The following is a 25,258-nucleotide window of genomic DNA, read 5'->3' on the forward strand; positions in this document are numbered from 1 at the left end:
TTTTCCCAATAAGAATTTTCAGCTAGAAAAATGTTTTCAATAAATATAAGGCATTAATGGTCTCTGAAAACATATTTCTATTAGAAATGTCTTTCCAACGTTTCCTGGAAAAGACACTAACAGTGCCTTACACTATCATGCTAAAATATCGGAAGACATGACTATGAAGAGTGTGTTTCCCACAATATTATATATTCACCATCCACGATAAATAAATAAAAAAATATACTCAATTTTTGCACAATGAGAATGTATATAGATAAAACCCCAAGTTGAATCTCTTATAAATGCTATTGATTGGGTTTTTGAAGAAATAAGTGACAAATGCAGATTTCACATCCTTTAGAATTTGCTCACTAAAACCATATTGATTTCTCATCTTCTATACTGCCCAAGAAGAATTCCTTTGAGATACACTCAGCCATGGCTGCAATAAAAGATACTTGTAGTAAAAAACAAAAAAACAAGTAATAAAGAAGAAAAATCAGATGAAAGCAAAATTTAAAGGGAAAGGAAAAAATAAGGTATCTAAAATAAAGAAAAGGGTTAGGGGTACATTTTTTTTCTTTTTGAAGAGTATTCATGTCTAGTCGGGGTACAGGTAGGGTGAGGGTGATGATGATGATGATGATGATGATGATGATGATAGTAATAATAACAATCCTCGTGGATCAAATTTCTTGTTGCCTATCTACTTCAATCTAATAGAGCATTTTCTAACATAAGTGTTAGAAAATACATTCATGGGTATTTTAGTGGTTAATTTTCTTTATATAATTTTATTATGTAAGTTAAATTATATCAGTGGTTAAATTTTAATGTAATAGGATGAGTAATTGGGGAGATATAAGGAGATTAAAGTTATTAAATGTTTAGGGGTATTTTTATAATTTATAACTCAAAACACTTATTTAAAAATTTTGGGAATTCGTACACAGTTCCCAACAAAACCATTCAGGCTCTTTAGAAAGCTCTTACTATCTTTTCTTATTTTTCTCTCAATCTTCTCCTCTTCCTTCACCCAAATCTTTATTTTTACAAGAAGAGCACATAAGACTTTCACATTCTGAACTTCCAAATCTTACACATCAAGGTATAATTGGGGCTTAATTTTCTTCTTTGTGAAGAACTGGATGGGTGTTGAGAGCTGGGGAGGCCCTTCTTTTCCACTACTAAATGCTCGTCTTAGAGAACAAAGAGAGTAAAAAACATAAAATAAGAAGAGAGTTACTGAGGATCAGAAAAAAGTATGTTTTGGAGGCTTCATTTTGTGTTTCTGGATTTTCAGGTGCAGTAATGACATGGTAACTCAAACACAAAAGGAAAATGCAAGGAGAAAATGACTACAACTATATATAAACATCAATTAACAATGGTAATTGCTCCATTTTGAGCTCCAACAATTCAACTTCTCAATCAGTTTACTTTTGACAACACTAATAACCATGGCTAACTTTGATTAATTTGAAGCAAAAAAAGAAATGTTCAATACACTGGATACAGGAACTATTACTGCAAAGGATTCTACCAACTCTGGCATTCGTTAGAAACATTTGCTGTAGTGAATCTAATCGACAACTCCTTTTGTTTAAATGTTGATATGCCCATCCAGAAGGATTTCTACTTTCTTTCTTTGACACTCATCGTCTAACCTTGACTTGACACAGGACTGTACATTCCCAACGTCTGTTTGCAACCTCTTGCAGCAATGCCAGCCATCCCGGCCAAAAGACCACCCTAGCATCAGGCGAATGTTCAGAAGAATTTAAAGAAAACTGGATTGGAAAGATCAAAGGCGATTTTCCATGGCATCAGCTCAATCGTATAGCCCACCTGTTATTCCAAAATTTCCAGAAAACATCATATAATTAAAATTTTATAGTCATAGAAGCTACATATATCTGAAATCAACCATCTGCACTAAAATGCTGGCTGCCAGATAAAAGGCTCACTTACCAGAATGCAAATGCCACAGAAGTACAGCTTCAAGACTTTCAGTAGCCTTTTCTTCCAAAAGTACCACTAAACTGAAGGCAACTCTCCAGTCTCCAGTTACTCCAGGAAAGAGCAGCATTGGTAAAAGGTTTACTTTCTAATTCTAATTCCAGGGATGTCCCTTAAACCCATTTTGTTAGCAGTCTTCCTGAACAAAGCAGGAGGCCGCTCCAAACCAATGGACTCACAAAATTTATTTGCTAGTTCAACCAGCATTGTTTTATCTCTTCCTATTTCCCTGATTGAATTATAATAACCTAGCCAAGCATGATATGCCGCTTCTTTAACACTACTGTCAACCATCGAAATTGAGTTGTCCACCTGCATCACCTTCCAACCGTCACACACTAGTCCACTGAGTTGCAAATTACTTACTCTGGTAAAGCATTATATCTCCTCAATGACAAACAATTAGCAAAGATCCTAATTTTTTTGGAAAAGTAGCACAGCATATTTATCTACTTCAGAAACACAAAACTAAAACACAAACCTTTACTTTCATGTCAGACTCTAGCTGTGGTAAAGGAGACCTTCGAATAGGAAGATCTTTTATTTCATCCAAGAAATATTCTTCCCAAGGTGCGAGCAACAATATGCCTTCTCCATCTTTACCTTCACGCCCCGTCCTCCCAAGTCGGTGAATGTATTGTTCCCGATCCGTGGGAACACCCACCTTAGAGCAAATCAAGTTTTATCAGAACTCGCAGAAAATAAATGAGTGAGCATTAGTACATAATAGTGAAAAGTGGATTACAAACATAAAATGTAAAAGAATGTAGAAGATATCCAAAAATGAGTACACAGTGATTATGCATGTTCCAAGAATCATGATACAAGGACCAGAACAGTCAACAAATCAACAGTTCTTATGTGGAAATCAAATTACTGAGCTCTGCAGGTGTAATTAGGATGGTCCTTTCATACAGATGCATCAATCAGAGTGGCACCCGGAAATATGGGCATCAGCAGGTTCTGATATACAGCCTAGATCAGAATCCAGTTTAGTCTGACTGGATGAGACTAGAAAGTGCACACACAGTCTCAGCTGTTAAAGTCTTAGGCAAGAGTACTTCCCAGGAGGTCACCCATCCTAGAATTACTCTTGCCCAAACTCGCTTAACTTCGGAGTTCTGAGTCAAATACCTAGCCAATACAACCCGAAAAGACTAGCCTTTTAAGGTGCGGAAAGCCAAGTACCTAACTCAGACCACAAATTCTAACAAGAGTGGACGGAACCACTCTGACATCAGCATCCAATCACCAGTAAATGACGACATCTGGATCAGCATTCTTGATTTGATTATTGCAATATCCACCACAATCAGGATTCATATATCACAAGATCAGGCCATAACCAGTTGGCTGATATTTAACAACCTTATGTACACCCTAAATCTTTTATCTAACCTCTCAACACAAATTTTTTATCCAGTAACATGTTCAAGCTTAAATTCAGTAATCATTAAGTTCCCTTTAAGCCCTAATTGCCATGATGAATTACAAGAAATGAAGAGTTTGAAGTACATTGATTACCTGAATTACGAGACTGACATCAGGATAGTTCAAACCACGGGCTGAAACATCCGATGTGACAAGAATCAATCGCTTTGATTCCCTAAACTCATCAGAAATACGAGTCCTGTAAATTTGAGGTTTTCGAGAGTGGATTTCTCGGACATTCAATTTCATCTCCCGAAGAAGTTGATAAAGAAGAGATGTTACCACAGCTGTTGTACAAAATACAATAACCTGAAGAAAAATCAAAGACATACTCTGCCATTGAGCTTAAAAGTTAAAGCAAATGAAACAATGAAGCTGCTAATTGTGCTATTTGTTACACTGATGTGGACAAACCAACATCTTAGGCCCTTGCATTTGGTGTTATGCAGTTTGTCCACATGAAGCCCAAAACAAGTAGTGCAGCCCAAGAAAGACTTCAAATAAAATAACTGAGTCAGCATTTGAAAGTGATAATTTCAATTCATTAATGTACTTTGTAGTCCACAACACGCATGATATGTTCCTTCACAAGGTGATGAACTATGTAGAAGTGGTTTTCATGTGGTGCAACCATGTAACACTGCAACACCTGCAATTGATGAAGCACAAAAACATTCAGTAATATCCCAACCTCAACTCTCTTTGTTTTGGAGTTACAAATTTAAATTGCATACCCAATGATCATAAAGATGAGATGTTGCAAGAAAAACACTTTGTACCTTTTCATGCGTTTCCACATTTCTCAGCCCCACTGTATCAATGTAAACATGATCCTTTCTCAACACAAGTTGGGAAGTCCGACGAACCTGCATTTTTTCACAACTCAACCAGTCTTTAAATCTGAACATAAATGTCTATTTATATAACTAAATGAAAGATTATCAGAAACTTTGTGATGAGCAAATGGTAGAAACACCTCTTTGGGGATTGTGGCAGAAAACAGCATTGTTTGCCTCTGGCGTGGCACACAATCAACTAACTTTTCTATATCCTTACGGAATCCCAGGTCCAATAAGTGATCAGCTTCATCAAGTATAAGTAATTTCAGACCCATTAAGCGAACAGAGAATCCAGATTTGTTCTCAATGTGTTCCAATAGTCTGCCAGGTGTTGCCACAATAATCTGTGAAGGTCACAAGAAAACACTAAAATTTTGCCAAAACGATAGAATATTGACAACAATATGAAGAATAGTAGGTATAACACCCTTCCCCGGTTAAGAGGGCCCTCTAAAATAATATGGTTTTTCTGTGAAACAATATGGCCTAATATGACCAATGACTGCTTCTGGAAAAGGTAGGTTACAATACAACTGCCCAACGGCAAGGGTGATACGAGAGTATACATGAGCTTCAGCTTTGTATGTGCCACAGACATACTGCAGTGTTGGGGATTTGCTGTGTCCCAAACTGGGGTAAAGAAGTTTAAGAAAAAAATCATTTTGTCTGTCTAACAGCGTACCTCAGATGGATTCGATTCTAGGCGCTTTAGATCATCCTTGAAACGGGTTCCTCCGATGAGAGTTTGGACACCAATGCCACTGTGATAATGTACAAGAACCTTTGCCTCCGCAGCAATTTGACTTGCGAGCTCTCTCGTGGGGCAAAGAATGAGAACCAGAATAGGCGGGATCCTTTGATTTACATCACTACTTTTAGCTTTGACAACTGCTTCAATTGCAGGAAGCTGTTTTTGGTCAAAAGTTTAATATAATGTATACAAGAAGAATGACAAAACGGTACGGTAAATTTAAGGAAAAAAAAACAATGGGAATTTACCAAAAATGCTGCACTCTTTCCAGTGCCTGTTTTAGCTTTGACTAAAACATCCTTCCCTGATCCAAAACTGACAGACAATTAGCATTGTGGAAAAAAAAAGCAAGGAAATTGAAAGATCCCTTAACAGTTGAGATACAGGAACCATATCAATATAACTCTTTTCCACAGAGAAGGTTGATCATTTTTATTTTTTATTTTGAAATAGAACACATACATAACACTGAGAAGGTTGATCATGGATAACATTTATAAAGGAAAAGGAATAAGAAAAGTAAATACAACACAGTTTTTGGCAGCCAGCAACAGGTACAGAAAGAAATTTATCTTTACAAATTACTGACAAATGGCACACAACTTACAAGTTCATCATACATGACGCTTCTACAGGAGTCTTGACATAGGCATGGAACAAACCCCACTTTATAGACTAAGTTTGCACTTTAATCAGTCAGAAAACAAAAAACTAGAGTATGAACTTCAACAGGCCTCTAAACTAGAACGAATTGCTGCATTTCATCCCAGAATCAGTAATCCAGCATAAACTCAAAAAGGACCAGGAATTTGGAGTAACAGTGTAGAAATTCATACCTAGAATGGGGAGATATCTAAGACTAGGCTATTAAACACAGTAGCGTCCTAATCCCTTCTATAATAGCAGATCCGATGCTCACATATTTGACATTCAAAAATTATAAATTTCCCACCAAGGAGTTAATGGTGTCATGTAACTAAGATTAGAAACTGAAAAGAAACAGTTAAAAATAAAAGAATTGCAGGAACAAAAAGTTGTACATCAGTTATAAGAATTTAGCCATGTAAAACGTGGTTTTGCACTCAGATTTCTAGAGTTGTCCGTATTCTATCTCTGTTTCTAAGTTTAAGCTCTATTTTAAGTCAGTGCATAATCTTTCTTTTTAAACCTCATAGTCAATTATCTTAAAGAGTTCTTACTTGTCTAACTTTCTGATGTTTTAGCACTCTCTTTGAAAAAGTTTATTAATAAAGTGACAATAAGACTGACTAATCACAGAAATACCAGTTCAACAAGTCAATTTCCAACTCGATTCTCTGTTTTCTTCCATCCTACTCTTGCTGCTTCTCCATTATCTCTTTTCTTTCTTAACAAATTAAAAATGCCAGAATGATTGGAAAGTGATCTGGATTTAGTATACAAATTTGGGTGTGGTCTCCAAAACAGCAAGTTTGAATTTTTGAGTTAGATGTCATTCTTCTTGATTAGAGCAGGGTTTTTGGCATCCACCACTTGTTTTGTTTTCTTATATTTTATCCCCATGCTCTTGAGTCAAAGGGCTTGTTCCTGAGGGGATAGGGAAAATCCTCAATGGTTGTTAAGTGTTTGTGTTAGAAAATCAGCAGAGGCATTTTGGTCATTTTACCTTAGCTGTAATTTTTGGAGATGATATTATATTGTTCAGTATGTTTAAATTTCTTTGTAGTACAAAAGTCAGGTAATTTTGGTAAGTCTATTGTGACTAAATAGGGGTAGTTTTTGTAACTGTATAACACTTAAGTGAATAAGAAGAAGATGGGGGCATGCTTGACCCCCATCCAGAACAGTTTCTCTCACGCTCTCTTCTCTCTTTCCTCTCTCTCTCTCTCATTCTCTCTCCAAAACTCTCAATTTTTACTTATTTTTTTATCAGTTTGCCTATCCACATGCACTTGGGACAATGGGCTTGTTCCTGAGGGGATTGAGAAAATTCCTCGATTGTTGTAAAGTGCTTGTTATTTTAGTATAAGAACTTGGCCTGAGTCTCTGTAGTCCAAACTTGAGTTGTTGAGGAGTTATATGACTAAATACCCTTCCGTGCAGGGAACCAAATCCTTTGACTTATTGTCTTAAAATAAAGGTCAAATATTCTAAAACCAACCTTCCCTGATACAACAGAACCTTCTAAACTTTTTCTTTTGAAAACTAGTGTTTTCAAATTCTTCCTTTAGTTCTTTAAACTGATCATCTTGAAATTGTTTTTTTTATTCAAGTCCCACATGTTACTTTTTTAACTAATAAAGAAACTTCTAGAATTTTTCTTTGGAAAACTAGGGTTTTCAAATTCTTCTTTTAGTTCTTTAAACTGATCTTGTTGAAATAATTTTCTTATTTAAGTCCCACATGTCACTCTTTAACTAATACTTGGGGCTGTGCCATGTTTTCATTACAGTAAGGATTCACTTAAACAAAGAATAATCCACCAAAGAAGGAGTATGCTGAAATTCTCCAGAACCAGGCTTCTCCTCATTTAAACTTGAAAGCCTGGCGCACCACTAGAAAGCTACAAGTGTAAAGGTAACAAGTATTCTGCTGATATATCAATAAATGGAACAGTTATGGTATCAGAACACAAGAACATTGAAATGGCTTTCTTACATGTTGCCTTTAATGCTGTAGGGAAATCCACTAAGCGATACATGTAATTCAAATTAAGTCTCAGAAAACACACTCACTTTAGCTTACTTTTCTGAAGATAACATGGAACTCCAAATAATGTTTGAACTGAACAAGAATTAAGCCAAGGGCTTCTTTTTCCAACACGATAACAATCAAGTCATGTCTATAATTCTTTAAGAATAATCACCACCAAAAGCCAAGTTAAAAGACAACAGAGCATTAACTGTTGCAAACATACCCTCAAGGCAATACGACAAAGTGGCCTCTTGCACCTTGGTCATCTGCACATAGCCAGCTACTGTAAGTGCTTTGAGTGTCAATGGAGAAATATTGCACTCGTCAAACCTACAGAAATAGAAACAGGATATAAAGCTAATTAGACATCTGCTTTATTGTCATAGACTTCTTTCCGAAAATGCTGAAAGGTTTCAAAGACAACACAATTAAACCATTCCACGTGAGTGGACGCAAGCAATCTCAGTGAAAGGTTTATCAGCACAGTAACTCTTATACAACCGGTTTTTGAAATCTCCAAGCATAATCTAGGCTAAGGAGACAATGTAATAACACTAACGATGGTTGCTAGTAGCTATGTGTATTAAAAAAAATGCAAATCTTGATGATAAGAAACTCGAAACAACCGAGGCAAATAATTCATCCAAATCATTCTCGCAATGCCTGTTAATGCCCTCTCCCTAGGAAGTGAATTTTTTTTCAGAACCAGTCATTACCTCTTCTCGCTGAGAAGTGAGCCCCTTCCCTCGATTTTTCTCTCTTCACGCTCAACAGAAGTTCTAGTTCGAAACTCTTCTCTGATCATCTGGACCTCAGCTGAGACATCCTTCTCTCCAATGGGACGCCAGGGAACCCGCCTCACTTTCTTTGCGTCATGATTCCTCAATGCTGCACTACTCATCATCTCCTTTCCTCTCCTTCTAACTCTAGAACCAGATTCCCCATCAAAATCTTCCATTTCTGACTCATTATCTTCACTGGATGAATTCCAACTTCTCCTAGATCTATCTCTTGATCTCGAACGCTCACTAGTTTCAACAGAATAATACTTGTAACCAGTAAAACTTAACGGGAAATTAAATATACCAACGTAATCAGCCAAACTAGGCCTACCTCCCACGATCTTTACGGAATTAACAAATGATCCAGAAACATCGTGTCTAAGAGGACACGGAAAGATGGGTACTTCATCACCACTTCGAGAACAATACTGCCTCCGGTTAACCGAATCAATTCCTGCACTTGGTCCACTCAAGCCGTCAAGCAAACGCCGCCCCCCAGAAACAATCTCTCTCACATCGATACGCGGAGCAGATCGGCTAATAAAATCACGCCCCCGCATTCTAGGAGACTGCGGAGGAGCCGACTTCAGGGGCCCATCGTCTTCATTCCACAAATCTTCAGCCCCCTCTTTCATGAATCGATCAGCCAGAGCCTTTACATGATCCTTGGCCGTCATGGGGCCGTGAGTAAGTCCTTCCTGCTCATCCGGGTAATGTTTTCCGGTAAGTTTGGCTCGTATTTGCGTTCGTATACGCGCCTGGTAGAGCTGCTTCTCCTGCTGGAGAAGATTTTTCTCCTTTTCCTTGGCTTTCTTCTCGTGGAGACGTTTCCACTGCCATTTGTTGAGGCCCCCTGGGAACGTGCGGGGCCCGCCGCCCATGGAGCGGGCGAGCGTGAAGTTGCATATGAGCTTGGAGAGAGTATTGGACGAGAGCTTTCTAAGGAGAGAGGACGCGGACATGGCGCTGGAGGGGAAGCCGGGGAATTGTTTGAACGAAGGGTTTAGGGTTTAAGAAGCAGGTAGAAGGTCTTTTTGTCATTTCAGGAAAGTAAAGGGGTAATTAAGTAAATTTGTTCACGGAGTGCAGCTTAGAAGACGGCGAAGGCTGTACCGGAGAAGAGAAATTGGAGAGAGGGCATCTATGCAGAGAGGGAGTTGGGACGTCCGGGGAATCGTTCTCACCGGTGGGATCGTCATTACTGTCTCCGGCCGTCGATATATTCAAAAAAAGGGTTTAAGTCTCTCTCTCTTACTTTCTTCCGTTTTCTGTTCTTCCTGCCCCCAGAGTGAACGACAATGGGAAGGGGGACGGGGACGGGAGGCCGCCCTCACGCCGCCGGCAGTGGCGGGAGGCCGCCCTCCCTTTTTAAAAAAAAATAAAATAAAATTACATTAATCATAAATTTAAATCACATTTATGTTATTTAAATCAGAAATTTTATTTTTATGGCATAGAGTAGTCAATAATTCAAGTACCCATTATCTCTTAATTCTTCAGTTCCAAGTTTATTTAAAAAAATAAAATCAAGTAACAAAAGGTGAGGATGGTTCAGCAAAAGGTGAGATGAAGTGGTTTTGAGTCCATTCAATCCAGAATTTTCATTACCTTTGATTTCTCTACTCTCTTGAACTTTTTATTTTTATTACTGATATTGTTGTGTGATCATAAGGCATAAATTAATGCAACTAATAGTCATGAATGCCGAAGGAAATTGGTTAAGAACAGACAGAAAGACTCCTGGCAAAATGAAGAAGACTCACGGCCATGCCTACCGTTCTCCTTTGTCGATCAGTAATGTTCCAACCATGTTCTTCAGGAAGCTGTAATCTATCTAGTTGCTGGTGTTGTACAGACGACATTTACAGATCTTCTTGTACTAGGGGAGTTCGTTGATCGCAGCAAGAGCCCATCCAGCAATCAAGAAAATATATCGGAAAAACTTAGTTGATCCTTGGGTGGTTTGACATATGAATTGCTAAAGCGGATCTGCAATGGAAGCTCAAAGCTCATCTACACAGTAACGGCTATTAATTGGAGTTTTAAGTAATTTCCTTGCCTCAAATGAAAATAAAATTTAATTTCTGACGTGGAAAATTGTAACTTAACGCGGGTACTACCCGTTTTTGCCACGAAAAAGTGGCATTTTAGTAAATCTATTAAATAAGGGGGAGAAGGACCAAGAGGACAGAGACTGCAAGACTTGAGAAGGAAGACAGAGAGAGAGATGAGACGGGGAGGAGGATGGACGACGGAAGGTGGAATCTTTCGATCTCATTTTGTGTTCTTAATCGTTGGTTCGTTGCATTTTGATCGAATTCTGCTTTTGAGGATCGTTAGTTCACTTTTATTCTGGGTGTGTTCATTTGCTTTTTATCTTGATTGCATGTTAATCTCTGAGATTGCTCATTTTTTACTTATTTCTCTGGTTTTAGATTTCTTTATTTTGATCGAGGTTTGCTGATAAAGACTGATTGATTACTAACTCGGGAAGGAAGGGGAAGGAAGCAGGTAATTCTTCTTGGCCTCTATGGGTTTTTTGTTTTTTCTGTGCATTTCTGGTAATTATGTTACAATGACGAGGAGAAGATAAGAAATCATGAAGATGACAGACGCTACTGCAAATTCGCAGTTTTGGGTAGTCTGGGTGATTAAAACGAAGACCTCAGATTTCATATCCCTTGCTCTTCTTTTTTTTTTTTTTTTTTTGGTGTTGAAAATAGTAGTGATTTTGACATTTAGGCTACTTCTTTTAATAAAATATTACGTGGGTTCACAAAACATTCTCTTTATGTTTTTTGTTTCATTAGTTAGATTTCCTCTGTTGTTGAATATCTCAATAATAACTTTGTTTTGTTGATTTTCTTTCGTTCTTTGAAATGATTTATCTATTTATTTGTTTATTTAGATACTCTTAAATGGGAATAGTACAATCTGGAATTCCCATATTACATTTTTCAGGATCTCAGTCCTGGCAGAAAATAAATTTTAGAATTCAATGATTTTAATGGGGTGTCAGTGCCACAGATGCTTGTTTTTCGTGAGAGATCTTTATCTCATAACTAGTTTTCTACAAGAAATTGTTATGTTGTGTCCAAAAGAAGTTGGAGAACGTTAGCTCTTCTAGCTTTGGTTTAAGTTACAGAGGCATTTGAGAAAACTGAAAACCGTAAGAACAACTCCCTCACAGTGACAGTATTTTCTTGTTCACTGATAATTTCATAGAAAATGAGGCTTTTTTTTAGAGAAAAATGTTCTGAAGCAAAATTTTCGTAAAAGCACCAGCTTTGGTAAACTAAAATTGGCTTGTTAATGCTGAAAAATGTATAGAATTGCCTGCTTTAAACTTTCTGTGCTGTTTCAGAAGGTTGCAAAATATGCTCTTACTATTCATGTGAAAATCTAGATTTTAAACTTTTTGGGTTTTGAAAGATTTGTTTAGAGGAGAGTCAGAGATATTAACCATTGAGTCAAAAATGAGGTTAAAATAAGATCTGCAAAAAGCTTATTCTTATTTTTCCTTATTTAGCGATAAACTGAAGTTATTAGCTGTTTCTTGAAAATGAAATTTCAAACAATAATACAGGTGGCGAACAGAATAGACACGGATGAGCAAGAGATGAGGGACTTGTTTGTGCCGATAGATAAACTAGTAACCTCATTTAAATCTGCTCAACGTATGTGACTGCTTCAGGGATTTGGATCTCTTCAACATCTTGGATTCTATTTTCTATTTCTCTAAGATCTAAGAATGTCAACATCCAATCTTCTCTACACTTGCATTCTTAATGGTCCCATGAGCTGTTGCTGGTAGTAGGAAGCTGCTCCCTTTGCTAAAACCATCTATATTAGTCTGGCATTGTTAGAATCTTATAAACTTTAGTGCAGTCCTTATATTCAAACCTTTTTCTTTTTTAAGGGATGCTGCTTAAATATTCATTAGCTTTCTTTCTTTTTTTTCAAATGAAGTAATCACTTCGAGAGTGGATACTTTAAACCTAAATACTTCCATACTCCCAGAGTGGATTCTCTTTTTTCCTGATTAATTTTTCCTTGAAATAATTAGAAGAAAGAAGATTGGAGATAATTCAAATAGGAAATTCGTACAATTTTTCTTCACCTTTCTTGTTGTTGCAAAATTCTGAAATTCCTCCTGAATATCTCAGCAAGTTTTCAAGATGGAAGAGAGTGATCCATCAGTGAAGAGATGGGAAGACATGCAGATCGATCTTCTGGTAAAAGTATTCCAGAAATTGACAGTAACGGAGTTGATTTCAGGCATTTCACAAGTTTGTAGCTCATGGCGGTTGGCTTGCATGGATCCAATTCTCTGGAAGACTCTTGATCTTGGGCAGTGGAAATCTAACTATATCAAGGTTCACTCTTCGCCATACATATGGGTGGCCAATGAATCAAATAAGGAGCTCACTCGAGTGCTGAGAATTGCTGTGGGTCTTAGCTGTGGCAGCATAAATTGCATGATCTTTCATTACAATCTATACATGAATGACAAGCATTTGCTGCATGTTGCTGAAGGGTATGTATCTCTTTTTAAGATATATTGATTAAGCTATGGAAAGTAATTCTACTGTGTCAAATCATCTGAAAATACTCCAGTCTGAATGGACTTCATCAAGCTGCAACCAGGCCTTCTGTCAGGCTTACAATATCTTTTTTGAAAAGGAGGCTTACAATATCTTAAAAGGCATATTTTTTTCGAAAGGCTTGATTAGCTCCATTAGAACCAATCAGTGTTGGCTCCACAATGAAGCAAATTCTAAAACTCAATTCTGTTATGATGGCTATACTATCATTTATGCTTGAGGGGGTGGATGTGACCAGTCATGGATCCTCATGATTTCTCTCAACTTAAATGAGTTTTTTTTTTTAACAGGATGATTTATGTATTTACAGAATTACCACATCTTTCAATTTACCAGAAAAAAATTTCGTGTTTTCTGTTGAATAATTTGCTTCTGTTGGAAGATCATAGGTTTTGATAGTAGGTAGTCAACTCCAAAGCCTTGAACAGAAAAAACAAACAACTGAAGGGAATAGTACACATTTTATTGCAGATCTCCACATCTAAAAAGGCTTGTTTTACCGGGTTGGAACTTGATTACAAAGGATGCCATGATCAAGGCTATTCACATGTGGAAGGAGCTTGTGTCACTGACAATGCCTAGTGTCCGTAGCCCGAGTTATGTCATGGAGCAAATCGGAAGAAACTGTGAGAACTTCAGCGAGCTCAAGATCATGGGCCCCTGTGATGCCAAATTTGTGCAGGCCATAGCCACTTTCATTCCAAAGCTGAAGGTCCTTAGTCTGCGTTGCTCAAAGTTGTACATGGATGACTTGTTGATGATCTTGGATAACTTGAAGCAGCTCCAGGTGTTGAATATTTCCCATTGTGTCTTAATCGAAAACAATCCACCCCCTGACCTGCCTAGATTTGTTCGGAAACTCGACATGGAAATTCTTGAGAAAGCTTCAAGGCTACAGTCTTTCATGTACTGCATGCAGGAGACATGTATTCCATGTCAAAGGGCAATTGCAGATGATGGTATTATGAGGTGGTACAATTATGAGGATCGGTTCTGGGCCACAGATGAGGTGAGCTCTCTTGCACATTGAGATTGTGGGGTTGTACAGAGTACAGGTTTTGTTTTTAGCAGCTCTCCTGTTTCTGGGATTGGAAAGTGAAACAGCTGGTGTACATTCTCTATCTGGCTATTTCATGTAACTCCACAAATGTCTGTTACCTGCTGTATCTCCAAACTGGAAGCATTACTGTCTGTAATTTTCATTTATAAGATAAGAGTAAGTTGTAGAAGTTAAAAGTTTATGTAACTGGTTTTATGTAAAGCATTCTGTGAAAATTTTGAAGTTGTTTTCTTAGCCGAGCAGAATCTGCAATACTCTTCAACCATCCTCAGAGAGTTCAATAGATGGATGTAAACAGGTAATTACTTTTTATGTTAAAAGTTAAAATGGGTAATAAATTAGACAAAATCCTGTTATGGGATGGGGCTCCCCTACAGGCCAGCATAAGGGGAGTAGGGCTGGATTGTGAGAATCCCTTTGTGAATAAGTGGGAGGAGGGTTTTGGTCAGTCGGTTCACTGCATGAACAAAGCAACAATGGTGAAAATCTGTTTGTGATCAAGTGTGAGGAGAAGGGTTTAGTCAGTTGGCTCACTGCATGCACTAAAAAAAAAAAAAAAAATTCTGATCAACAAAACTTGACCCATTTTTAGGTCTTGTACAGTGGGTAACTCTAAACATAAAATAATAGTGAGCTTGTAATTTAATTAGGAAAAACTTAAATTAACATCAAACATGAATGCATGGAGATAGTGAATGAATATATAATAAGAATAAGTTAAATTTTATGATTAAATAAAACTTAGGTGTACCTAACCTATATGAACTAAGGCATATATTCCTGGTGGGTGTAGGGTACAATGTGTAACACTTAGGTCCTTAGACCTGAGTCAACTTATAAGACATAAGACCCATGTTAGAGTTCATAAGTGAGAAAGGTAAAGGGTTTGACTAAGTCACTTCCCTAATCAAATCCTTTGTGTCTTAGACCTCTCTTGCCCTGCACTGCCCTATCCTTTCTGTTCCTATTAGAGTGTTATGATTCGAAATGGGGATTTGACTTGGGTTTCTAAAATTTCTACTTAGATTGCCTGAGTCAGAATGGAGACTTAGGCTATAGGTATGTTTGGAATCTATGGAAAAAAAAAAAAAATAAGAATTTAATCATTATTATTTTAAAAAATAATCCGATTATTATATTTATTATTATTTTTTTAAAAATAATAATAATAATTAAATTCTTATTTTATTTTATTTTTAGGGCTTCAAGACCGTTGAAGTAGGTTGAGGGGTGGGGGACCCTTTGATCTAAATCTGGCCAGTCTTAAATCCAAAAGCGCAGCCGACAGCCGGACGGCTCTCTAGCAGCCTGTCCACGTCAGCGATTCCACGCTCTGGACCATTCTGCTGACGCATTTTTACTCTTCTGTTCTTTCGACCATTGAAATGACCTTGATACCCTTTAAAATATCGTAAAATTCTTTTTAAATAAAAAGAACCAAACACTGGCAGAAAACAAGCTTGAGCGCCCAATTTTATTGAAAAATCCCCTTTTAGAAATAATGAATCTATTTTACCATTTTTATTATATTTTATTTACCAGTTAAATTATCGTTTATAAAATTTTAATTTTTTTAGAAATTTAAAATGACTTTTTATATTTAAATTATTATTATTAAGAAAACTATTAATAATTAAGGGATAATAATTTTTAATTAACGTCATCTAATAAAAATTAAATTTTAATTAGATTTTATTCAGGATTTTAATAAATCTTTTAAAAATCAGGGGCAAATATGTAAATTCACCGAATAAGAAAATTTTGGTAACCTGTCTGTCAACATTCAACCAAAGTCGGTCAGAATTCAGCATTTCTACAACACTCAAAATTCCCCTAATAAACCTCAGAGCAAACCTCAAAGCTCCAGATTCATCCCCTACCCTTTTCTCTCTCTCACTAGGTTTTCCTCTCTCACACAAAACCATGGCGCTGCAGCTTTGGGAGACGTTGAAGGAAGCAATCCCCGCTTACACGGGCCTCTCCCCGGCGACTTTCTTTACTGTAGTAGCCCTTGCAATCGCCTTTTACTATGCGATTTCTGGGTTTTTTGAGTCGCCTCCGCCGCCCAGAGCTAGGGAGCCTGTTGAGGAGACGGAGCCCTTACCTCCGCCTGTTCAGCTCGGGGAGATTTCTGAAGAGGAATTAAAGGCTTATGATGGGTTGGATCCTAAGAAGCCCTTGTTGATGGCGATCAAGGGACAGATCTACGATGTCTCGCAGAGCAGGTTTTTCACCTTGGAGTTTTTTGTTTACGGGTTTATTTTGTGCATCTAAATATTGAGGTTTTTGTTTTTGTGGTTTTTTGGTTGCTTTGTTTGTTTGTTGGTTGGTTCTTTGTGTTTGACTAGTTGAACAACCAGTGTCTTGCTTGATGAGTGTTCCGGGGCTTTCAGGAAACTGGGTGTCAGTTTTCCTTGGTCGATTTTGGTTTTTCTGCTCATCAGACCAGTTATCTTGTTTGCATCCCCGGCTTTTGTCTTGGGTATATTAGGCTCTCAAGGAGATCATGTCGATTTTCATTCCTCTCCCCTCCTCCTCCCCCCACGCAGCAGCTAACTGTTGCTGATAACCATTTCTTGGCCTTTCTTCCCTTCTTTTTTATTTTGGGGTGGTTTTTGAATTGTATCAATTACTCATTTTTTGGGTTCCTCATATCTTGTAAGCTTCTGTGGGGCTTCAAATAGTTCAGTGTTACTGTATGTGCTCTGGGTTGTATCCTGCTCTTCTTTTACCTTTCTGCAACAAAAAAAGTGTTATTTCTATCATTTTTATTGACATTCGATGAAAAATAGATTTTGAGCCAGCTTTTCTATACTTTAGTAAAAGAAAAGTGAACTCTTTTTTTTAATTTTTTTATGCCTTTGCAACTATGGACGTTTACTTTCACCATTTTTGTCCTTTCTGTTATTTTGGTTAAAAGGTAGCCTTTTTCCATGCTACTTCCCAGATATGGATGTCTGTGCTTCAGAGCAAATTTTAGTTTCTTTAATTTTGTGGAAAGCGCAGTACCCTTTAAGTTACCTGTGTCATACTAGATAACTGCAATTGAAATAGAGTTTCCTTTTCTTGGATTGTATGCGAAGAATCTCTTTTTCTTTTCCCATTTGCTTCTCGGTTAAGAATGTCTTTTGGTAAAGTAGGAGTCTGTCGTTTACTGGAAGTTTTTGTAGTCATAGCATTGAGCCTGCTGATTGTGTATTTCAGCTTAAATTATTGAACTGGGATTTTTCAAATGCGTGATTCACATTATGTTTATACTTGTAGATGAATGGCCAGGACTGTTGCTACTCGCTCTAAAGAAACTGGATTTGCCTTTATACCTTTGCTGTTTTTGTTTATGTTTTTAATAGCATTTGGATGTGTAATCTCATGAAGAACATATTTATCAGTTCATCTTATGTTCCTGAAATTGTTATGGTGAACTGTAATGGCTTTCATATGTTTTAGTAACTGTATGAAGGGTTTACATATGTGCATGGATATCCACTTTCTCGTGATTATAGTCTTTTTGAGGATATCAACCCAAGGTGGCACCAGTGCAACTTTGAGCACTTGAAAATAAGCTAATTTTAGACACATTTTCTTGTTCTCTGCTGCTACTTTTTTACTGCTTTAGTTTATTGCTCTATTATATATTGTCCTAGTTCAGTGTTTCAATTTCATTGTTGGAGAAACCATTGGGAGCCCCATTCCTATAATAGAATCATGCCTTAATGTCTTAGTGACCCTGGTGTTTGCTCTCTATTTGTGGTGTCACTGCTGCAGAATGTTCTATGGACCTGGTGGCCCTTATGCCCTCTTCACTGGCAAAGACGCCAGCAGAGCTCTCGCAAAGATGTCGTTCGAAGATAAGGATTTGACGGGAGACATCTCAGGTCTCGGCCCCTTTGAGCTAGAAGCCTTACAGGACTGGGAATACAAGTTCATGAGCAAGTATGTTAAAGTTGGAACCATAAAAAAAACTGTCCCTGTATCGGATGGGCCTGCCACTGAGTCCTCTGAGACTGAACCCAGATCAGCAAAAGGCACATCCACGGAAGACACTACCACACCAGCAGAAGCTGCGCCTACAGAAACCACAGCAGAACACTCACATGTTAAGGAAGATAAGCAAATCGATACCGATGAGGCCCCAAAAGAGTAAACCTATAACAGCTACCTCCCCTTTTAAATTACATTATGAAGTATTTTTATCAGAGTCAATCCTTCTTCTGCTGAACATCTCTTTTACTAGTATTTGGCTGTTCCCTACTCTTTCGTTTCTTGTAATGTCTGTCATTATGAATAAGCATCACTTGTAACTTTTGATAATTTTAAATTTTCTTGATGTTCTCCTTGAGAAACCTGTTTTTGCTACTGGGTATTGTTGACCAGTGTTTTTTTGCTTTATGATTTACTTGTCCTGCTGGGAACCCTGTGTCATACCCCTTCTTAGGGAGCTGTGAAAACCTCAAAAGTCGGTCCTCAAGAGATGAGATTAATATTGAAAAATTAATTCTGAATCTCCAATTCATGGAGATCCCTTCAAATTTATTCATGGTGATCTCCAATTCATGGTCTCTCCCAGTTTGAAAGCTCCATTATGAACCTCAAAATTCGGTCTTCATGAGAGAGAATAATTGAGAATTTCTTACCTCTGCTTCATGGGGACTTTTCAAACTTATTATGCTACCGAATCAGCTGATTCAGATCTTCCCAGTTTCACAGCCCAATTCAGTATGATGTTTGTATTTGTTTTCTGTATAGGATTTACAAGCACAGGAAACAACGACAACAAGAAAATGGATCAGGGGGAGCTAAATAAACAAATAACTTTCTTTCTCCACGAAAACAAATGACAAATATGGTAAATTTCCAGTATTTCCAGCTAGTGCAGCTTTCCCTTAGGTATACTGTACAACCTTGAGTGTGTCTATTCCATACAAAGGTTGCAAACAAAAGGTATAATGTCTATGACTGATCAAAATCTGGTAAGGAAGTAACACATTTGCATTCAAGATAAAAAAAACTCCGTTAGCTCACACAGTGAGCAAGTTGATGTTGGTTAGATCAGTCTCACAGGAATTGGGTTTTCAACCAAGATGAGCCGAATTGGGTTTTCAACCAAGATGAGCCAATAAGTATATAGGAAGTGTATAGGTGTGTATAAGATATGTATTTAAAGAAATTAAGGTTTATTAAACGTATAACGTAGCCTTGAACAGGGAAGATACTATTTTTGCCCGCCTTTTGGCAAGGTCCACATTGGACTTTCTTAGAAAGAATGCCACCAAGGGTTTTCAAAGCCAAAGGAAGACCTTGACATTTACTAACAATTGGTGGATAAGCTTCAAAAGTCTCCCCCATTAGTGTCTTCCTATGTGAACGACTCCCAGCAGTAATCACTCTTTGTCACTCTTTTAGAGGTAATTAGAATTTCACTTCCTTCAGCCCCATAGGTGAATGCAACAAGCAACTCCTCCCAGTAATCACGATTTTCATTCCACACATCACCAAACACAAAGTAAATTTCTTCCCTGTTAGTAAATCTTTGTACAAATGGAATCCCCACCTCCAATCCACTTTTTTTTTCTTTTTCTTCATATATATGTGCATAGGATTTATGCTATGTAAATATTTCATAAAGATGATCAAAAACTCAACACAACCTAAACATTTGTTACCTAAACACTTCATATTTTGCACCTTTTACTTAAAAAATATTTGGTAAGATTTTACTATGAGTGAACAAATGTCATAACATAGAAATAAAATCACATTTCTTATTTCGATAGTATGAACACAATTAACCAAAGCACAAATACAAACAAAAAAATCTTTGAAATACGATACATACACTAGGAGAATAAGATACATGAGGTTCACATTAGAGAAAGCCTTAACCAATCATGTGTAGTTGGTCTTATGCTATTTATGTGGTCGAGTAGACGAGAAATTGATCCAAATGCACCTTTCATTATTACGTACCCTGAAAATTAAAAGAAAAATGTTATATTTCTAATGACATAAAATAATATAAAAGCTACAAAATTTTGTTTAATCAAATTTAACAATTTTCTAAAACAATATATTAAAAGGGTTTAATTAGAGGGAGCAAGGGCATTATCTCTCTCCTTTAACGCCATTCATATGTAAAGAGGTACTCGTTATGAACATGGTGGGAAAGAGAATGAGATAGAAAAGATGAAAAAAAAAAACAGAAAGAAAGAAAGAGGAGTTCTCACCTTGCCTGGATAGCATGTCAAAAATAACAGAAAGAAAGAAAGATGAGTTCTCACCTTGCCTTGATAGCATATAAAAAATAAGCTAAATTTTTAAGGGAAAGAGCTTGCAATTTCATATCTTTATATTGATACATTTGTTAGGTGTTTCCTTTAGCCATGTCAGAAACCATTAAACTGAAAATTTTAATATGTTTTAGTATTATTTGGCTCCTTAGTAGTATATGTAGGAGAAAGTAACTCTAGATATTAATGAAAAGAAAAGATTGTCAAAAAGTTACCTATCAAATGTTTTTTCTTGTTGAAATAGTAGGGAACATAACAACCTCGGACATGATATTTCAACATATATCATTTGGCAAATTTCCTCCAACAAGGGGCATTCTTTGATGTGAAGTGCATTCAAAGACTTTTTGGGCAGCCCACACCTTGGTATAGATGAAATTTTAGAACAATCTGAGAACTTCAAAATTTTAAGAAACCTGAGTTTCCCCAAATCCTTTGGGAAGTGTGCTAGTTCCCTACAAGCCAGCAGATACAATTCCTTGAGAGAGGGTAGATTCGACAACCAACTTGGTAGATAATCACCCTGATAATTCCTCAAAATTAATTTTTCCAAGTTGTCGTGAGGTTGGAGGTTTTCAAGCATGTCTTCATCTATGGATCCATCTCGTGCCTCCTTTCTTGCCCAACTTAATGCCAAGCTCCTAAGTTGTTTACTCTTCAAACCAAATTCCTTGGCCTCTTCCCCGTCGACTATATTTTCAAGACCTTCAATGGCAAGTACACCTTTCAAACTATTCAATCCTTTGAGTTCTACTATTTTTTTCCCAACCTCCTTCCCCACCATGAACCGAGTTAATTCTCTTAAATTTATAAGTTTTCCAATATGAGCATGCATACAAGTCAACCTATCACAATGGGATCTATGGAGGTACCTTAGGTTAGTGAGGGTGGCTGCGTTATTAGGCAACTTCTTTAACATGCCACAATCTTTCAGGTTTAATGTTTGGAAATACGAAATACTACAAATTGAATCTGGCAATTCTTTAATTCCAGAGCTTGAAAGATCAAGGTACCGTAATAGCGACAAACAACCAATAACATTGAGCAGCCGGTTCGTATCACAATCTGTCATGCCTTTCTCAACGGCAACCTATCTATCACACCTATTAACCGTATTACTTGTAAAAATTTGAGTTCTTTTATAGTATTAACCATGTCAAACTCAACGAAAATATAATCAAGATCATATATATTATTTAGGGCTACAAAGGAACGCAAACACCTATGACTTTTTATATCATCGAAGATTAATTTTTTTGCATTCCCACTCAAAATCAAAGATGCATGACGAGCACTTTGAGGGCTATTGTTCTTTTTAGGAATTAGATCCAACTTGTTGTCATGCAATTTGATACACTCTCCTTTTGCCAATGATTCTGCCAAGTCATGGGTGGAACCCCCCCCCCCCCCCCCCAGCAGTACCTAGTTCATTAGATAAATGGGTTAGTATAAAATGAATTACTCTTCAAGTGAATCACATCAATTCATTATCTCATGCAAAAATCAGGTAATTTGAATTCCGACCTGTTTTGTGAATCAAACAATTGAAGCACGCGGGACGCGCGCGTTGCTTCTTCCCCCCCTCCCTTCCTCCCTCTCCTCTCCCTCTCGACCTCTATCGCAAAGCCTCTCGGCCTCCCTCTCTTCTCCCTCTTGGCGTTCGGAGTGCTGCCACCATCGTCGTTTCCCATTGGCCCGCCGCCTCCATCGCCATTGCCCGCTGGCCCGTTGCCTCAGTCGTCGTTGCCCGCAGCTGAGGAAGACGACGCGCGCCGTGAGGAAGACAATGGTTTAATTTTTCCTAAGTTAGGAAAAATTTAACCTTCGTCGTAAAATAATAATTTATATTTTTTATTTATAAAATAATTATTTTTATTTATTTAATATATTTTTTTTATAATTACTATATTAAATTAGTGATTTAATAGTCATAATAAAAATATTTTTAAAAATAATATTTGATAAATTATTTTGGTTTAATTATCCCATTGCTATAATTAATTAAACCAATGGTTTTAAATTTTGTGACAATATATTATTAATTAATAATACATAAAAATATATAATGTTATTGATAGATATATATATATTAATTATATTAATTTTTTTATTGTTTTAAATTGGTGGTTTTTAATGTTAAAATATATCTTATGTTATTAAAAAATAATTTATTTATTTATTATATTCACTTATGTTATTTTATTTATTTATTTTAAATAATTTATTCTAGTCGCACGTAATTATTGTATTAATTTATAATAAACTATAATCATTAAGTAATATAATATATTTTTTCATTAATTAAGATATTAATATATCATAATACTAAACGTTAAATCACTTATAGGCCCTGTTAGTGTGCAACATAAGTGAAATGTATTAACTAATATTAATTTAATTTTCTAAAAATCAGATATATCAAAATATTTTATGTAATAAATAATCTATATGCACTTTACACCACTCATCGTGCACACTAACACAAACAAATACTTTACATTGTACTTTACATTGTGCACACTAACACAAACAAGTACTTTACATTCTACTTTACATTGTGCACATTAACACAAACAAGTACTTTACACTGCACTTTTCATTGCGCACACTAACACAAACAAATACTTTACATTCACTCTCACTTTCAAACAAAACAAACACAAAAAAAGTAAGGCAATGGCGAATGAGAACACTAAAACGAGAGTTCGGAACAGATGTACCACAAAAATAGTTGGAGTTAGGGGAGGAAATTTCTTTGTGGAAGTTTAGCTCGTCGAGAGAGAAGAGTTACGTAAGGAATGGGTTTGTCTTCCTATGTACGGTACCGTGGCCATTCAGTGGTGGTGTGGTCAGTCTTCAAAAAATCTGACGCGCCAACAAGGAAGGAGACGAATATCCTTGAAATTAATGATATACAATTTCAATTGTTGGCTAAATTAAAAATTAGATCTACCTCATTTAAATAGATTTAGGTTTTCATTTTTTAGTTTATTGTAAAAGGTATATATTTGAAACAAAAGAAAAATTAACAAGAATTAAAGTTTCTAGGTCTAGTATCTAAATTTCTCATCTAATTCAATCTCTATTTACTAGCTTGATTAATATTTTAGATAATTAGATAAATGGTTTAGAAATTTTTCTTGGTTGGCTACATGGGTTGCATCGAATCGAGTCGGTTCACGAGTAGCTCAAGCTCAGCTCGATTTGATTCAGTTTATCTGAATCTCATATCAGGCTCATTTAAGTTAACAAGCTGGCTCGTTAACTCAACGAGGGCCCGGGAGCCGGGAGCTAGAGGTGTTTCGTCATCGTCTTCGTCTCGACTTCTCGGGAATCAGGAGCAACAGGGAAACGACGTTCGACAACATTCTTCCTCTTCAATTTCTTCCTCCCCTCGTTTGCCGTCACCGATCCTTATCATTAGCGAGCCCCTCCCGCAACTTTCTCTCCTTCATCTCTATCATCTAAAACTATTTTTCTTAAACTTTTTATCTATCTCGATGATCTAGTTTTTCAGTCATTGAATCAGAACGATCTGACTGAATACAAATGGACAAAACTCGTTGTTTTTCAAATGAATGTTTTTGTGTTTGATTATTGAATAAAGTTTATTCATAATTATGGAACTTTTATGAATAATTTTATGCATATTATATAGATAATTTTATCCAGGGTTAATATACAGATGTTATGCCCAATATTATGTAAAATGTATGCATAATTTTATATATAATTTATTTGACATGTATTTTATGCTAAGTTTTTAATGTAGGTTGGAGCTCGAACTCGATTAAAATTATTGGGCTCGAGCTCGATTACAATTTTAGGCTCGAGGCTAGGCACGGCTCGAGCTTGAATTCAAAATATTAAAATCAAACTCGGCTCGAGCATAGACAGATTCGGGCTCGGCTCGGCTCAATGCCAACCCTACTTGCATCTTCAATTTTACTATCGCAAGAAATCTTTCATGGTATGAGAATGGATGGTCTGATTAAGCCTATTTTTGTTTTGTAGTAAATTATTTCTCAAATCTTTATTGTTGTTTTTCATTCAAATTGATTTATGAATTAGATAGATCGTTTTAGTACAAGAATTTTGCCTCTTGTTTCAATAAAATTCATTAAAAAATAGTTTAAAATTTCGTAATTTCACAATTTATTACGAATCCAAGTATTTTACCGTCTTGTTTCACCAAAATCCATAAAAAATTTGATGCTGAATTCGATGTGTTGACGTTCTTGTTTATTTTTGCATCCAAAGGAACATAGCAAGCCACCGTGGCTCGCCCTAATAGCCCACTAACTCGAGCATCCGGCTTCAGAAACCAGCTCTGGTGCAGGAATTGCATGAGACCCGATATGATGCTGCCCGATCCGTAATGATCAATGGCATGTCAATATGAGTAGCCATACAACTTTTTCCAACCCATTGATTTTCCGTCACTTCAGAGATGATAGCCATTGGCGGCGAATGAAGGAAGACTGAAGAACGGAGCTTGCTTTGCTTCTCTGTCAAAGAGATCGGGAGGTCGACTCTCGATTGTTAAAGGCGGTATTGGTTGTTTGCTTCAGTTTCGCAGCTTCATTGATACTGAGCCTTCTTCCAGATTTCTCAGCTCGTCAATCCTCAACCCCAGAAACTTCTAGAAATTGAGATTTTAAGATCTGGACCGTTCACCGAATGGTCCCAGCCTTACGCAATCGAGCTAGGGATTTCTAAGACCCTTGATCAGGATTCTTCACAGCAGGACGGTCGGCCCCCGTCCCCACCGGGAACCCAGCAACGAACAGCATGTGCGGGCTCACCTTAACACCTTGACTTGGTAGT

The 25,258-nt window shown here is 36.8% G+C and overlaps 3 protein-coding genes across 6 annotated transcripts; 2 read left to right on the forward strand and 1 right to left on the reverse strand.

Annotated features, from left to right (window-relative positions):
* Window positions 1-1,327: 1,327 nt before the first annotated feature.
* LOC137938846 (probable DEAD-box ATP-dependent RNA helicase 48) lies at window positions 1,328-9,447 on the reverse strand. Its single transcript, XM_068783912.1, has 11 exons — window positions 8,415-9,447; window positions 7,922-8,028; window positions 5,274-5,329; window positions 4,957-5,181; window positions 4,412-4,618; window positions 4,215-4,301; window positions 3,989-4,084; window positions 3,529-3,744; window positions 2,486-2,668; window positions 1,957-2,316; window positions 1,328-1,833 (listed from the first exon to the last, which is right to left on the reverse strand). Exons 1-10 carry the CDS (start codon window positions 9,440-9,442, stop codon window positions 2,086-2,088), a joined length of 2,436 nt encoding a protein of 811 aa, XP_068640013.1. The 5' UTR covers window positions 9,443-9,447; the 3' UTR covers window positions 1,328-1,833; window positions 1,957-2,085.
* A 602-nt stretch (window positions 9,448-10,049) lies between these two features.
* LOC137938847 (F-box/LRR-repeat protein At3g48880-like) lies at window positions 10,050-14,348 on the forward strand. 4 transcript variants are annotated; one of them, XM_068783915.1, is made up of 6 exons: window positions 10,050-10,274; window positions 10,364-10,526; window positions 10,621-10,777; window positions 10,916-10,991; window positions 12,647-13,017; window positions 13,556-14,348. In XM_068783915.1, the coding sequence occupies exons 5-6, from the start codon at window positions 12,659-12,661 to the stop codon at window positions 14,112-14,114; spliced, it is 918 nt and encodes a 305-aa protein (XP_068640016.1). In that variant the 5' UTR covers window positions 10,050-10,274; window positions 10,364-10,526; window positions 10,621-10,777; window positions 10,916-10,991; window positions 12,647-12,658; the 3' UTR covers window positions 14,115-14,348. The 4 variants fall into 4 exon arrangements, with proteins under 4 accessions (XP_068640016.1, XP_068640014.1, XP_068640015.1 ...); XM_068783913.1 differs by having other exon boundaries at window positions 10,621-10,738; XM_068783914.1 differs by having other exon boundaries at window positions 10,050-10,526; window positions 10,621-10,738.
* A 1,608-nt stretch (window positions 14,349-15,956) lies between these two features.
* Window positions 15,957-18,533, forward strand: LOC137939356 (membrane steroid-binding protein 1-like). Its single transcript, XM_068784632.1, has 2 exons — window positions 15,957-16,369; window positions 17,910-18,533. Exons 1-2 carry the CDS (start codon window positions 16,068-16,070, stop codon window positions 18,286-18,288), a joined length of 681 nt encoding a protein of 226 aa, XP_068640733.1. The 5' UTR covers window positions 15,957-16,067; the 3' UTR covers window positions 18,289-18,533.
* The last annotated feature ends 6,725 nt before the right edge of the window (window positions 18,534-25,258 follow it).

Source organism: Aristolochia californica, unplaced genomic scaffold (genome assembly GCF_029961685.1).
Source record: "Aristolochia californica isolate CCGP_79_NKW_82.1479 unplaced genomic scaffold, dmAriCali1.0.hap1 SCAF_8, whole genome shotgun sequence".
NCBI classification, from domain to species: Eukaryota; Viridiplantae; Streptophyta; class Magnoliopsida; order Piperales; family Aristolochiaceae; genus Aristolochia; species Aristolochia californica.

Excerpts from the sequence above, each read along its gene's own strand:
- LOC137939356 (XM_068784632.1), top strand. The coding sequence starts at position 16,068 with ATGGCGCTGCAGCTTTGGGAGACGTTGAAGGAAGCAATCCCCGCTTAC. Across the intron at positions 16,370-17,909 it reads TACGATGTCTCGCAGAGCAG|AATGTTCTATGGACCTGGTG; the intron begins GTTTTTCACCTT and ends TCACTGCTGCAG.
- LOC137938846 (XM_068783912.1), bottom strand. The coding sequence starts at position 9,442 with ATGTCCGCGTCCTCTCTCCTTAGAAAGCTCTCGTCCAATACTCTCTCC. Across the intron at positions 5,330-7,921 it reads TTTGTCGTATTGCCTTGAGG|GGAAGGATGTTTTAGTCAAA; the intron begins GTATGTTTGCAA and ends GTTTTGGATCAG. Across the intron at positions 4,302-4,411 it reads CTGCCACAATCCCCAAAGAG|GTTCGTCGGACTTCCCAACT; the intron begins GTGTTTCTACCA and ends GAAAAAATGCAG.
- LOC137938847 (XM_068783914.1), top strand. The coding sequence starts at position 12,659 with ATGGAAGAGAGTGATCCATCAGTGAAGAGATGGGAAGACATGCAGATC. Across the intron at positions 13,018-13,555 it reads TTGCTGCATGTTGCTGAAGG|ATCTCCACATCTAAAAAGGC; the intron begins GTATGTATCTCT and ends ATTTTATTGCAG.